General features: G+C 43.0%; 1 protein-coding gene and 1 long non-coding RNA gene across 6 annotated transcripts in view; one reads left to right on the forward strand and one right to left on the reverse strand.

Moving 5' to 3' along the window:
• LOC103793618 (uncharacterized) overlaps positions 1-12,289 on the forward strand; it is a 53,994-nt gene extending 41,705 nt beyond the window's left edge. The window contains exon 5 of the long non-coding RNA XR_004744373.3: positions 12,170-12,289. This is a non-coding gene — a long non-coding RNA (uncharacterized LOC103793618). The remainder of the gene's footprint in view (positions 1-12,169) is intronic.
• Positions 4,911-13,197, reverse strand: part of LOC100413318 (high affinity cAMP-specific and IBMX-insensitive 3',5'-cyclic phosphodiesterase 8A) — a 119,637-nt gene continuing 111,350 nt past the window's right edge. For all 5 annotated transcript variants that reach the window (XM_078329051.1, XM_078329050.1, XM_078329048.1 and 2 more), the window contains 3 exons: positions 12,195-12,362; positions 9,297-9,423; positions 4,911-8,212 (listed from right to left, as the gene is read on the reverse strand). In XM_078329051.1, coding sequence (XP_078185177.1) covers positions 8,142-8,212; positions 9,297-9,423; positions 12,195-12,362 — 366 coding nt within the window. In that variant the 3' untranslated portion in view covers positions 4,911-8,141. The remainder of the gene's footprint in view (positions 8,213-9,296; positions 9,424-12,194; positions 12,363-13,197) is intronic.

The following is a 13,197-nucleotide window of genomic DNA, read 5'->3' on the forward strand; positions in this document are numbered from 1 at the left end:
TCACAATCACCTGTTAGCAGAACATATCTGGATACACCTATCATAAGAGATACTTGTGCCTTATTCTTTCTAATTATTCCAGTCTCTAAAGCTTACGGGGTCAGCAATCTTGATGTTATAAGGTGGCTAATTGATAAAGACTGCCTTATCATTACTACAGTTATAGATGCCATGAATTTTTGCAGAATTCCACTGCAAAGGCATGACCAAAATGGTAACTATAATACATGGATATTATAGTGAAAGCCTTTGTAAACAGAAACTCTTTAAACTGGTCATATTAAAGGTCATTATATTGTCTAGAAACTTAGGGTCTCATGAAGTACAGGGACAGGAACAAAGTCCATGCTCCCAAGGGACATTCATTCAGGTCTCATGGAACTATTAATAGAATGCCAAAGTCCAGAATTAAGCTTATACTCCCCATCATGCAGAGTCTCTTTCTGTCTGTCTGTTCTTTCTTTCCTTATCTTACTAACCCTGCTCTGTCTATATTCTGCTGTAGTTATCTCTTGCCTTTCAACAAACCACTCTGAAATTTACTGGTTTAAAACAACCACCACCATTTAGTACCTTTCATGAGTCTGTGGGGTGACTGGGCTCAGCTGGGCAGTTCTTCTGTTTCACATGGTGTTGGCAGGGGCTGACATTTTCTAGGTGTTCAAATGAGCTGGAATGCTCAAGAGGACTCATTCACATGGTTAGCAGTTGATGTGGCTATTGAATGGGGATTCAGCTAGGATGCCAACTGGAACATCTCAGTTCCCTTTCATGTAGTCTTTTTCCATGTTGCTTGGGCTTCTCACAGTGAGGGAGTTGGCTTCCAAAAGGGAGCTCACAGATATGCAAAAGTGGAAGTTGCCAGTTCCCTTAAGTCTAGGGCGCAGAAGTCCTGGGTAACCACTCCCAGTGCATCTATGTCAAAGCAGTCACAGGGACAGCTTCCAGGAGAGGGGAAAGAGACTTGATTTTCCAACAGGAAGAGTGACAAACAATTTAAAACCACATTTTTTGCACAAGGTCCAACATGTTCTGCATGACCCCAGCCACCATTATTCATGGAAACTTCTGTAAGTGTTCATCATGAATTGCCTGTAGCCTCTGTGTCTCTTAGTTTAAATGCCCCCAAGTGATATTTTTATTGGTTGCTGACCATCTAGTTATCTGTGGTTGACAGGGCCAAATCTTGTGCTATTAAAGATTTTCTTTGAAGGGGCTGAGGTGGGAATAATGCTCTGAGGATTATTTGAGAGAATGCTCAGTGCCTGGCCATTCCTCTGAAGCTTGAGATAACTTTTCTTTCCATGATCCAGAAAGCTCTGCCTGACATCTGCGTTCTAATTTTTCTGGATCCATTTTCTCCCTCATTTTTCAGCTTTGCTTTTTGTTTTAAGTTTGTCTAATGTGCCTCTTCCCTTTCTGCTCTGAGTCCTGCACATCTCTGAGATAAGAAGGCTGTGTTCTCTCTCCCAGCCCCTGTCTGTCGGCTAACTTCTAACCTGCTCTTCAGATCTCAGCTCAAATATCACTTCCTGAGGGGAGCATGGAACCCTCCGGATTAAGCCACATCCCCTTTCCCTTTCCATTTCCTTCATCTCACTGTCATACTTTGTAACCTTATAGCAGTGTGGCTACTTGATTATGATCCACCTCCCACTGAAGGCTCTAGCAAGCCGAGGAATGTGTCTGTCTTCCTCAGGGCTGCAGTGGCTATGCATTGCTCATGTTAGGTACTGGCAATTGTTTGTTATTTGCATGACTGAAAAATTAGAGGTTGAGATGGTTTGGTCATTTGTCCCCTCCAAATCTCAAGTTGAGATATGATCCCCAGTGCTGGAGGTAGGGCCTGGTAAGAGGTATTTGGGTCATGGGGGCAGATTGCTCACGACTGTCTTGGTGCCCTCCCCATAGTAATGAGTGAGTTCTCATTCTATTAATTCACATGAGAGCCGGTGGTTTAAAAGAGCCTGGCATCTCTCGCTTCCCATGTGACATGCCTGCTCCCCTTTTGCCTTCCACCATGAGTAAAAGCTTCCTAAGGCCTTACCAGAGCTGGTGCCATGCTTGTACAGCCTGCAGAACCATGAACTAAATAAACCATCTTTCTTTATAAATTACTCAGTGTCAGGTTTTCCTTTATAGCAATGCAAAATGGACTAACACAGAGATAGTTTCCCTGAAGAAGAAAGGACCAAGGGGAGAGAATATTTTGATGAGAGAAGTTAAGCCTAGTCTCGTTTCAGGGAATATAAGGACATAGTTTCTTGGGGACTCCCTCAATCAGCATTGGTGATACCATGTTGTGAATCAGTCAAGTCCTATGGTTAAGGGTAGAGGCTGCATGTTAATTTCAAATATAGCATGAGTTCCTGCCCACAGATGGTCCATAAGTGCCTGTTTAAGAGCCAACTTTTTTTTTTCTTTTTGCTTCTACCACCATGGGCCCCAAATCTGTACCCAGAGATCTCAGTGATGGCTGAACTTTGTGACTATTGGGCCAGAACTGCTCATTCCATTCCTATTTATTCTCCCATGAAGCCAGTATCTTGTTTGGCTGCAAGCCAAACAATTGGTTAGCATACAGCTTGGGATATGATGCACCTGTGAGCAAAATCTCCATGAGATAACCCTAACTATAACTTTTTTCCAGTTCTTCTGTGGTATGTATCTAAAAAGAAAGTAAGTTAGTAAAAGAATCAAAATAACAGATGGGAAACATAGAGACAAAATGGGAAAAAATTGAGATTTTGTTTTATTTAAAGATTCTACACGCTTTGCATGCTAGGATTTTTCAATCCCCACTTTCAGACTGAGATAAAGATGGAGGCGATCTTGTTTAAGTTCACGTATTTTCCCCTGAAATCATTTAATGCTGTAAATATGTATCGAACACTCCATATGTGTCTCAGTGGAGGGCGTAAAACACATACAAGTTGGTATATGATCTTGAAATTTATACCTACTCAGGAAATATGGCATGCACGTATGACATGAGGTCCCAGTGAAACAATCAGATAAAAAGGGCATAATAGGAATTAAATGGGGAATGGAGTAGTCAGGGATATTTTTATAGAGAGGCTAGACATTGAGCTGAATCTCCATGGATGAGTAGATTTAGGAAAAGTTGCCTAGAAAGTAGAGGGAGAAGGCATTTTAGGCTGTGAAAGCCCCATGTCTAAAAGTTAAAGTGTGAGAAGGAGCAGAAATGCCTTTTCACACACCAAAGACAGTGAAGGTATGCAGCGTAGGGGTGGGAGTGACAGAGTGGAGGGCTATGGCAAGCCACTTGTGTAGATTTGTTTTACGTCTACTGCTTAGAATTCAATGTGCCTTTACGTCTGTGAACTTGTGTCTGTCAAATCCTGGAGGACTCTGCCCTCCTCTAGATGGTGCTTCTGGATCTCCTAATTGGACATATTTTGAAATATTTCCTTCTACTCTAATATTTTTTCTTTTACATTTTCCATTTTTCTCTCTGTGCTCCATGCTACTTGAGTCCCTTCACTGTCTTCCAATTTACAAACTCCCTCTTTAGTCACATCTGGTTCTGTGACACCTAGACACTGAAGTTTTCTATTTCAATGACTATATTCTTCATTGTCTAGAATGTCTATTAATATGGTTGTCAAATCTATTATTAAGCTGTCATGGTTTACCTTAGTTTTCCTTTTTGTTTTTTTAAGAGACCAAGTCTCACCATGTTGCCCAGGCTGGAGTGCAGTGGCTAGTCACAGGCACTGATCTGTATAGGAGTTTTCACCTGCTCCATTTCTGACCTGGGCAAGTTCACTCCTCCTTAGGCAACCTGGTGGTCTCCCACTCCCAGGAGGTCACCATACTGATGCTGAACTTAGTGTGGACACCTGATTGGCATAGTGCACTACAGCCCAAAACTACTGAGCTCAAGCGATCCTCCCACCTCAGTTTCCTGAGTAGCTGGGACTACAGGCGCATGCCACCATCCCCGGCTACCTCAGTTTCTTTTTTTCTTCTCATCTCTTTAAACATGTTAAGCCTACTTATCTTAGAGTCTCTTTCAGATTATTTGATAATTATTACCAGCTCTTGGTAATGCAAATTCCATATATTGCATGCACTGCTATCTCTGCCTCAAGATGAATTCTTTATGTGGTTCATTCCCTTTTTTCTTTGCACTTGATGGAGGGGACAGACCTGTCTTCCCAGCTCAGTCCACAATTACCATCTCAGGTCAAATGTCTTAACATAGGAATGAGAGACTCCCCGAAGAACTTGAACTGTCAGCCCTCCAGTGTTCTGACCTCTGAATGGGTACCTGGTACCCAAGAGCCATCTCTGAGAGCCCTCTGTCAGCTCTGCAGTGTGCCTTTCATCTCTCAGTACTCATTGTGAGGTACCAGGCGGTGAACTGAAATTAATTCTGAGTACTTTTCAACATATTCATCTGGCCCTGTGTGACACTAAAAAAGTCACTGTAAAGTAGGGAATATTCTTTACTATTTAGAGGCAGGGTCTTGCTTTGCTGCCCAGGCTAGAGTATAGTGGCATGATCATGGTTCACTGCAGCACTGAACTCCTGGGCTCAGGCCTTCCACCTGAGCCCCTGAGTAGCTGAGACCACAGCTGCATGCCACCATGCCTGGCTAGCATTTACATTTTTTTGTAGAGATGAGGTCTTGTTAATGTTGCCTAGGCTGGTCTTGAACTCTTGGGCTCAAGAGATCCTCCCACCTCAGAGTGTCACAGAATGCTGGGATTACAGTCATAAGCCCCTGTGCCTGGTCTTTATTATTTTTAAAATAAATATTATACGTATTATAAACCAAAAACTCCCCACAAAGGTAACACATGATTTCTTAATAAGAAATGATTTAATTTCATTTTTTTCTGGGAAAAAACAAATTGAATTTAAAATGAAATGACAAACACGCTGACATGTCAAGTGTCATTTATTTGAGGTATTATGCTTATTCAAAGTGTGAAGATACAGAACCTCTTTATAATTTCTGGAATCAAAGATTCCCACAGCAGATAAAAACAGGTTTATTATAAAATGTGAATTCATTAAGCATTCCATTTTTGTTCTTTGTTATTACAAGAAATATTTTGCAGAAACAGTGTATAATCGGGTCAACTTTTGGAAATTGAATTATAAAATTTTAGAAAAAATTTTTCTTTGCAAACCAAGAAGAGTCTAATTTGACCCTGGGGAGTTGCCTGTGGAGTTCAGTAGGCGGCTCGAGCTGTTTGAGAGCCCTGGGATCTCCACAGTACAAGCAGCCTTCTTTAGCTCTTAGGTTAAGCCCCAACTTTTTCCAATTAGCCTCAATCAGAAAGTTTAACATACAGAAATGTTTCTATAGTGCAGTAAAGATGTCATTTTATATTAATTTGCATTATGAAAATAAGTCTGTATACCCAGTAATTCATAATGAATGTGAATCGTAAATTTGGTCATGGTATTTGAAGTTGGCTTTGAAGTATTTATAAATTCATAGAAAATAAATAAAACATTTTAATAACTGATATTAATGATCAACTTCAAGTTTCATTTTTTCATTTGCTACTCAATTTTATTTTTTATTTCATTATTTCGGCTTGCCAGTATTTTATTGAAGATTTTTGCATCTACGTTCATCATGGATAGTGGCCTGAAGTTTTCTATTCTTGTTGAGTCTCTTCTGGGTTTTGGTATCAGGATGATGTTGGTCTCATAAAATGATTTGGGAAGGATTTCCTCTTTTTGGGTTATTTGGAATAGTTTCAGAAGGAATGGTACCAGCTCCTCTTTGTGTCTGGTAGAATTCGGCTGTGAACCCATCTGGACCTAAGCTTTTTTTGTGTGGTAGGCTCTTAATTGCTGCCTCAACTTCAGACCTTGTTATTGGTCTATTCATAGTTTCGGCTTCCTCCTGGTTTAGGCTTTGGAGGACACAGGTGTCCAGGAATGTATCCATTTCTTCGAGGTTTACTAGTTTATGTGCATAGAGTTGTTTGTAATATTCTCTGATGATAGTTTGAATTTCTGTGGAATCTGTGGTGATTTCCCCTTTATCGTTTTTTATTGCATCTATTTGGTTGTTCTTGCTTTGCTTTTTTATCAATCTGGCGAGTGGTCTATTTTGTGGATCTTTTCAAAAAACCAGCTCTTGGATTTGGTTGTTCTTGCTTTGCTTTTTTATCAATCTGGCGAGTGGTCTATTTTGTGGATCTTTTCAAAAAACCAGCTCTTGGATTTGCAGATTTTTTTTGAAGGGTTTTTCGTGTCTCTATCTCCTTCAGTTCTGCTCTGATCTTAGTTATTTCTTGTCTTCTGCTAGGTTTTGAGTTTTTTTGATCTTGCTCCTCTAGCTCTTTCAATTTTGACGATAGGGTGTCAATTTTGGATCTCTCCACTCTTATCATATGGGCACTTATTGCTATATATTTTCCTCTGGAGACTGCTTTAAATGTGTCCCAGAGATTCTGGTATGTTGTGTCTTCGTTCTCATTGGTTTCGAAGAACTTCTTTATTTCTGCCTTCATTTCATTGTTTATCCAGTCAACATTCAAGCACCAGTTGTTCAGTTTCCATGAAGCTGTGCGGTTCTGAGTTAGTTTCTGAATTCTGAGTTCTAACTTGATTGCACTATGGTCTGAGAGACTGTTTGTTATTATGCCAGTTGTTTTGCATTTGCTGAGAAGTGCTTTACTTCCAATAATGTGGTAATTTTAGAGTAGGCATGATGTGGTGCTGAGAAGAATGTATATTCTGTGGATTTGGGGTGAAGAGTTCTGTAAATGTCTATCAAGTTTGCTTGTTCCAGGTCTGAGTTCAAGCCCTGGATATCCTTGTTCATTTTCTGTCTGGTTGATCTGTCTAATATTGACAGTGGAGTGTTAAAGTCTCCCACTATTATTGTGTGGGAGTCTAAGTCTCTTTGTAAGTCATTAAGAACTTGCCTTATATATCTGGGTCCTCCTGTATTGGGTCCATATATATTTAGGATTGGTAGCTCTTCTTGTTGTATCAATCGTTTTACCATTATGTAATGACTTTCTTTGTCTCTTTTGATCTTTGTTGCTTTAAAGTCTATTTTATCAGAGATGAGAATTGCAACTCCTGCTTTTTTTTGCTCTCCATTTGCTTGGTAAATCTTCCTCCATCCCTTTATTTTGAGCCTTTGTGTATCCTTGCATGTGAGATGGGTTTTCTGGATACAGCACACCAATGGGTTTTGGTTTTTTATCCAATTTGCCAGTCTGTGTCTTTTGATCAGTGCATTTAGCCCATTTACATTTAGGATTAATGTTGTTATGTGTGAATTTGATTTTGCCATTTTGATGCTAGCTGGCTGTTTTGCTCATTAGTTGAAGCAGATTCTTCATTTTGTTGATGCTCTTTAGCATTTGGTATGTTTTTGGAATGGCTGGTACTGGTTGTTCCTTTCTATGTGTAGTGCCTCTTTCAGGAGCTCTTGTAAAGCGGGCCTGGTGGTGAGTACTTGCTTGTTTGCAAATGATTTTATTTTTCCTTCACTTATGAAGCTTATCCTGGGAACTTCCCCGTTCTGTGGGCCACAAAAATCCATCTGGAAATGCGCCTTGGACTCACCCTCTGCGGCTTCACTGAGAGCTGAAATCCTGAGTTGCTTCTACCATGCCATTTTCTTTTTCCCCCTGCTACTCAATTTTAAAAGAGAAGTCACTCTCAGTAGTGTTCCAAAGTGAGTGACTGCACCTTGTATGTGAAAAAGCTGCTGAAGATCCAATTGCCATTAGCCATTCCTAAGTGCTGAACATACTGACAGAAACAGATTGTAATGGACATGCTCTGTCACTGGCAGTAAATCCATCAATACCCTTTGCAGGGGCACTCCAGACCTTGTTTTTTAACAGAAGCGATGCCATCCATGGTTCTCACATGCCTTTATGAAGAGCTCATGAAGCAGGCCAGGCTATGGTGGCCAAGTCTTGCTTGACAGTAATGGCATCGGATGGTGGCCAGAGAAGGTTTTGATGTCCCTGTGTGCTTTCACAGGCTATGCAGATCAGGGGGATGTTCTGCCTGATACTGAAGGACCAAGAATGCTGGCTGTCCTCAAATGAGAGAAAGAACGAAGCTTCTGGGCTCTGGGTGGTGTCTCCCACTATTCGGTTGGTCAAAGGCCCCACTGCTTCATTTACTTCAGTCCATTCCAATACTGTAGGTTGTGCTCCAGATGCCGAATTAAATTTGGCAGGTCTACAAAGGCTGGAGAGAAAGATGGGAATGTGATATCCTTTTACAACCTCGCTTTATGGGTTTAGCTTTCTGCTGAGAGCCTTTTAAAGAGTGACAGATAGGAGCAGGCATCTCTGTGAGGCTAAACAGACCCGGGCAAACACACACAGCATCAAGACATGGCTGACTGAAGTTAAGACCCTGTCCTCAATGCCAGCACCTCCTCCATGGCCACCAGCTGAGCTGGTAACTTTGGCCAATACAACAGAAGGTGGCTAATCTGCTTACCTGCCATTCAACCAGCACCTCTGGGCCTGCGGTATCAGAAAGCAAAATGTCGTGTGCCCCCCACCTTATGGCCTGGCCCTTGTGTGCTCACTCTCGCTTTGTGTGTGCTTCACATACACCAGCATCCCCTTCTACCTGCAGCCTGGAGCCGCAGGCATCTGGTTTCAGTCTCAGAAGCCGTGAGCTGCAGAGCTGGCAGTTTCCCCCAAAGCTGAAGCTATCTCCACTGCTTCAGTCCTTCTCCCTAGCCACATGCTGCAGTTCTACGGCCTCTTTGAGACTCAGGTTTATTTCCTGACTGGATCTGGACATTTATCAGCCCTGTAGCCCCTCCCCCAGGTTGCAGCCCTCAGAGTGAAGATGCCCATGGAATATCAGTGGATCCTGTTTTCTGGTTTGACAGGCTCCTGTGCCCCACATGAAGTTAAAAAAGGGTGACATGGTCAGAGACAGACCAGTCCTTCTGGTCTTGTGTAGAGTGAGGCTGGGAGAAGTAGGGGACAGTGGAAGGCAAAGAACTGGTGTAGAAACAGCATGGATTCTGGAGCCAGCACTATTGCTTTTGAACCTTGGCTGCTCTACTACAAGCTGTGGAGCCCCCAGTTCAATCCCCTCATCTATAAAACAGGTGTAACGACACCTGTGCCTGCCAGGAGTGTTAAGAAAGAACATCCGACCCTCAGGGGCCCTCAGTGATGGTTCACTTCTCTCGTTCTCGAAAGCCAAAACCCCAAATAATATTCTGGAGTCAAATGCACCCTGTTGTTTCAGATGCAGTTCCCTATCAGTTAAAGGAAAATACGCTATTTTAAGGAAGATTTCTTACCATTCCAAGCATCAAACATGGGTTTGATAAATTCAATAAAAAAGACTTGGCAACTGGGGATGCTGCAGGTTTTTCTATCAAAAACCGGTAATGTTACAGCCAAGTTCTTCTGCTTCTCCTCATCAGTCTGCAAAGCAGAAAACGTCATGATCAGGAGGCCCCAGCATCTGGATCCACTCCACCTAGGGGCAGCCCCTCCCCCAGGGAGCACTTCTGCTGGCAGCCTAAGGTGGCTTGTGGGGAGAAGCCAATTGCCACCCCACTCAGCCAAACCATGTTTCATAGCAGATACCCAGTTGTTCTCAGAATGTGGACCACTCCATGTCAGGGGGGTCTGAGGACACCCCGACTGAAGCCAAACTTTGAATATTGTAAAGCTGCCCTACAGAAGCTCCTCAGGTGAGGTCCCAACAGCAAGTGTAGTCAGCCACCACTGTCGTTCCTACTGACCTAAAGAAACTGAGTCAAAATTCATAGAGTTTATTTGGGTGAAGTTGAGGCCAGCTGCTCAGGAAACATTGTTCTGGAGAATAAAGGAGATGCTCCAGGTTTTAGGAATTTTTATTGTACTGGTTTACTGAAGGAACACTAATTAGTAATTGGCTATATGCTGCTGAATGATAGGGTGTGAGCTGTGGCATTGTTAGGTTAACTTATGGCTCCTGGCCTAGAGTCCACAGAGCAGGCGATTACTTATGTCAAGGTGGGGAGTGAAATGTAACTGCTGTCACATTTCACTGCCTCTCTGGGCCTCACAACTAAAAGGGGCTCACATTCCTCAGAGAAAAAGATCCTTTCTTTTCTCACTGCTATCGCAGTCCAGCCATCCTTGTACCCGGCTTGAAGCCGACACAGGGGCCACAATGATGAGAGAGAAACACAGCCCCCACTTCACAGGAAAGGCCTGGTGGCTGCTTCTCATCTAAGGCTGAATTATTTATCTGAAAAGGTTCTGAACACCCTTGAGATCCTGGAAGTTAAAAAAAAAACCTCTAAGGAGAGTTTTTATATACTGTAGTCAGATCATCTGTCTCTTCAGGGTTCCAGAGAGCCTTGCAAAGCATTAAAAACGTAATTAAGAACCTGAGGAAAAAGACAGGCGTCCTGTTCTTTCTTTGAGAAGGTCTCATATTGCCCGAATGGTGCGGGAGAAAAGGTGAGGCCAGGCCCCTGGGGCAGTAATGAGGCAATGGAATGAAACTGGAGTCATGCAGGCATTTTCTAGAGGCCCCTGTGCATGTGCAACTGGAAGCCCCACAAGGTCCCCGCCTGCTGGGCCAGGGTACCTGTGCTGGGCGTCAGGTCAGGATGAGAAGCAGGGCGGACACAGGTGGAGTGAGGTGGGAGTGGGCTGCGGGGAATAGCTCTTCTAGATGGGACCCTAGTACATGTGTGAAGCCAGGTGAAAGGATGGTCACTGCTGTGCTGAACACAACCCTTTCTCCCCAATGCTGGGGCTGGAAGGGGTGGAGCCAACCCTCTGGGGTCACTCTGGGAGAGCCTGAGGTATTGGGCCAGGTGTGGCAAGAACGATGGGAGAAGGCTGGCTGAGCACACAGAAGAATGACCACTAAAGTCTCATCCCACTGTTGGCCACTCACAAGATGTGTCTTCTACACTCAGAGCTGTACTTCCACCTCCTAAATGGCCAGCAGAGCTCACCCCATCACAGCCAGGCTTCTGGCGAGTGGCAGAACCCACTCGCAGCTCCTCCCCTTAGCCCTTACTCCACAGGGCCTCACCATGGCCGCAGCGCCTGGCCAAGAATATTCCCAAGCTTGCATTCATAGGCCTTCCAGGGAATGCTGTGCCAGGCCAGGAAGTTCTCTCATCCCAGCATCTCTCTACCCCTACCACACCTCTACAGAACCAGCTGCAGCACTTGCACGGGGCTTCCTCAAGTCACTGTCTTACTTTTTGTTCTTTAAACCTTTTTCTCCCTTGCCTGTTGTAATGATGAGGACCACTGATACAATGTTGAACCGAAGACGTAAGAATGGGCACCCTTACCTTCTTTCCAATCTTAAGAATGTATTCAATATCTCACACCGTTAAATATAATGGTAGCTGTATGTTTTCTTTGAGGAAGGGCCTCACTTTGTGGCCAAGGTTGGAGTGCAGGGACACAATCATGGCTCACTGCAGCCTCAACCTCCTGGGCTTTGAGAGATCCTCCTGCCTCAGCCTCTCAAGTAGCTGGGTCTATAGGAGTGCATCATTATGCCCGGCTAATATTTAAATTTTTTGTAGAGACAAATGTCTCACTATGTTGCCCAGGCTGCTCTTAGATTCCTGGGCTCAAGTGATCCTCCTACCTTGGGTCCTAAAACTAACAGCACTTTAAAGATGTTACCGTGTTTTCTGGCCTTCATAGCTTCTGATGGGAAGTCAGAGAACAGAGAATCACTGTTTTCTTTTTAAGTAATGTGTTGCTTTTACTCTAACTGATTTCAAGATTTATCTTTAGCTTGTTAGCTACTTGACTATGACAAATCTGACCAGGGTTAAAGTTCACTGGGCTTTGTATACATATGCATATGCCCTCTACCAAATCTGGAAAGATCTTAGCCAGTATATTTCCTAGTATATTGTTCTGCCCCAAGAAAGGTTTTTTCTTACTCAGAAAAAATATGAAGACCAGATAAGACCAGGCTCCTTTAAAGTACTTTCAGGAAAAAAAAATCATCAACCCAGGATGCTATATCTAGCAAAAATATCCTGCAAGAATAAAGGGAAAATAAACATATTCTGAGAGAAGAAAAAAAATTCATTACCAGTAAACATGCAATACAAGGACAGGATTTTGTTTAGAACCCTATTTCCTAGTGTTAAGTCCATTATCTCTTATGGTTTTAATCTCTTTCTCTCTCTAGAAACTTAAGAGAGGCAGCATCTTACCTGAGAAAAATACTCTTCTGAAATGCGTGCAGCCCACTCGATGCAGTACTGCAGGGGTCGGCCGGGATTGGACACATCAGCACATTTAATCAGCATTCGTTTAATTAGAGTCCGGTTCACTGGAATCCTAAGAAAATCGTGTATGATTTCCTCTCTGTTATCAGTGTCCTAAAACATGAGTGGAATTCAAAGCAATCAAAATGGGTCCCTAGGTGCCAAGCCCTCTCTTACTGCTCTGGTCCCACTGTAAGCACAAGAAAAGCACTAGTCAGGATCTATAAGTTAAAGCTCTCACAAAACATTGCCAAGGATACCATGAGCATTGAGTTTGGCCTCTCACTTTACACAGGAGAAAACCAAGGCTCAGTGAGATGTCAACAGGACCTAGGAGTGGAGGGTAGCACAGGGGTTGGTATATCTGCCCTTCCCCTTTTCTTTGCTTCTTTCTTCTCTTCCTCTCATTAAACCTTTGTCACAGTTGCCTTTTTTTCTGTTCCACTCTCCCCACTCCCTTGGTAAGAACTCAAAGACTGGTTTTATCTTTTATTATATTTATTTTTAAAAAGTATGAGCTGAAAAAAAAATTTTTCTGCCATCACAATAAATGGAGCCCAACAGACTCCTTACTTCTCAACCCAGTCCTGTGATAGGTGTGATCTTGGGAATCTGCCCTAACATTTTTGATGTATAAAAGACTTAACAGCCATTTTCTGTTGATCTGCACTCACGAGAAGATCTAATGGTAAGCATAATAAGTATTTATTACATTTTACAAATGAGGACACTGCGACTCAGGGAGGTGAAGTGACTTGTCCAAAGCAACCCAGCTGAGCCAGCATAAGACCTTAAGTTCTGCCTTTAGTCCCAGGCTGCCTTCCACTCACAGTACTACATGCTGTCTGCCTCACAAGGATCCCCACTGGCTATGGATCAATTTATGACACAATAGAACCTCTATTCATAGGCTCTCTGAAGAGAACTCAGGTTAGAGGCTACTGGGGCA

Source organism: Callithrix jacchus, chromosome 6 (genome assembly GCF_049354715.1).
Source record: "Callithrix jacchus isolate 240 chromosome 6, calJac240_pri, whole genome shotgun sequence".
NCBI lineage: Eukaryota > Metazoa > Chordata > Mammalia > Primates > Cebidae > Callithrix > Callithrix jacchus.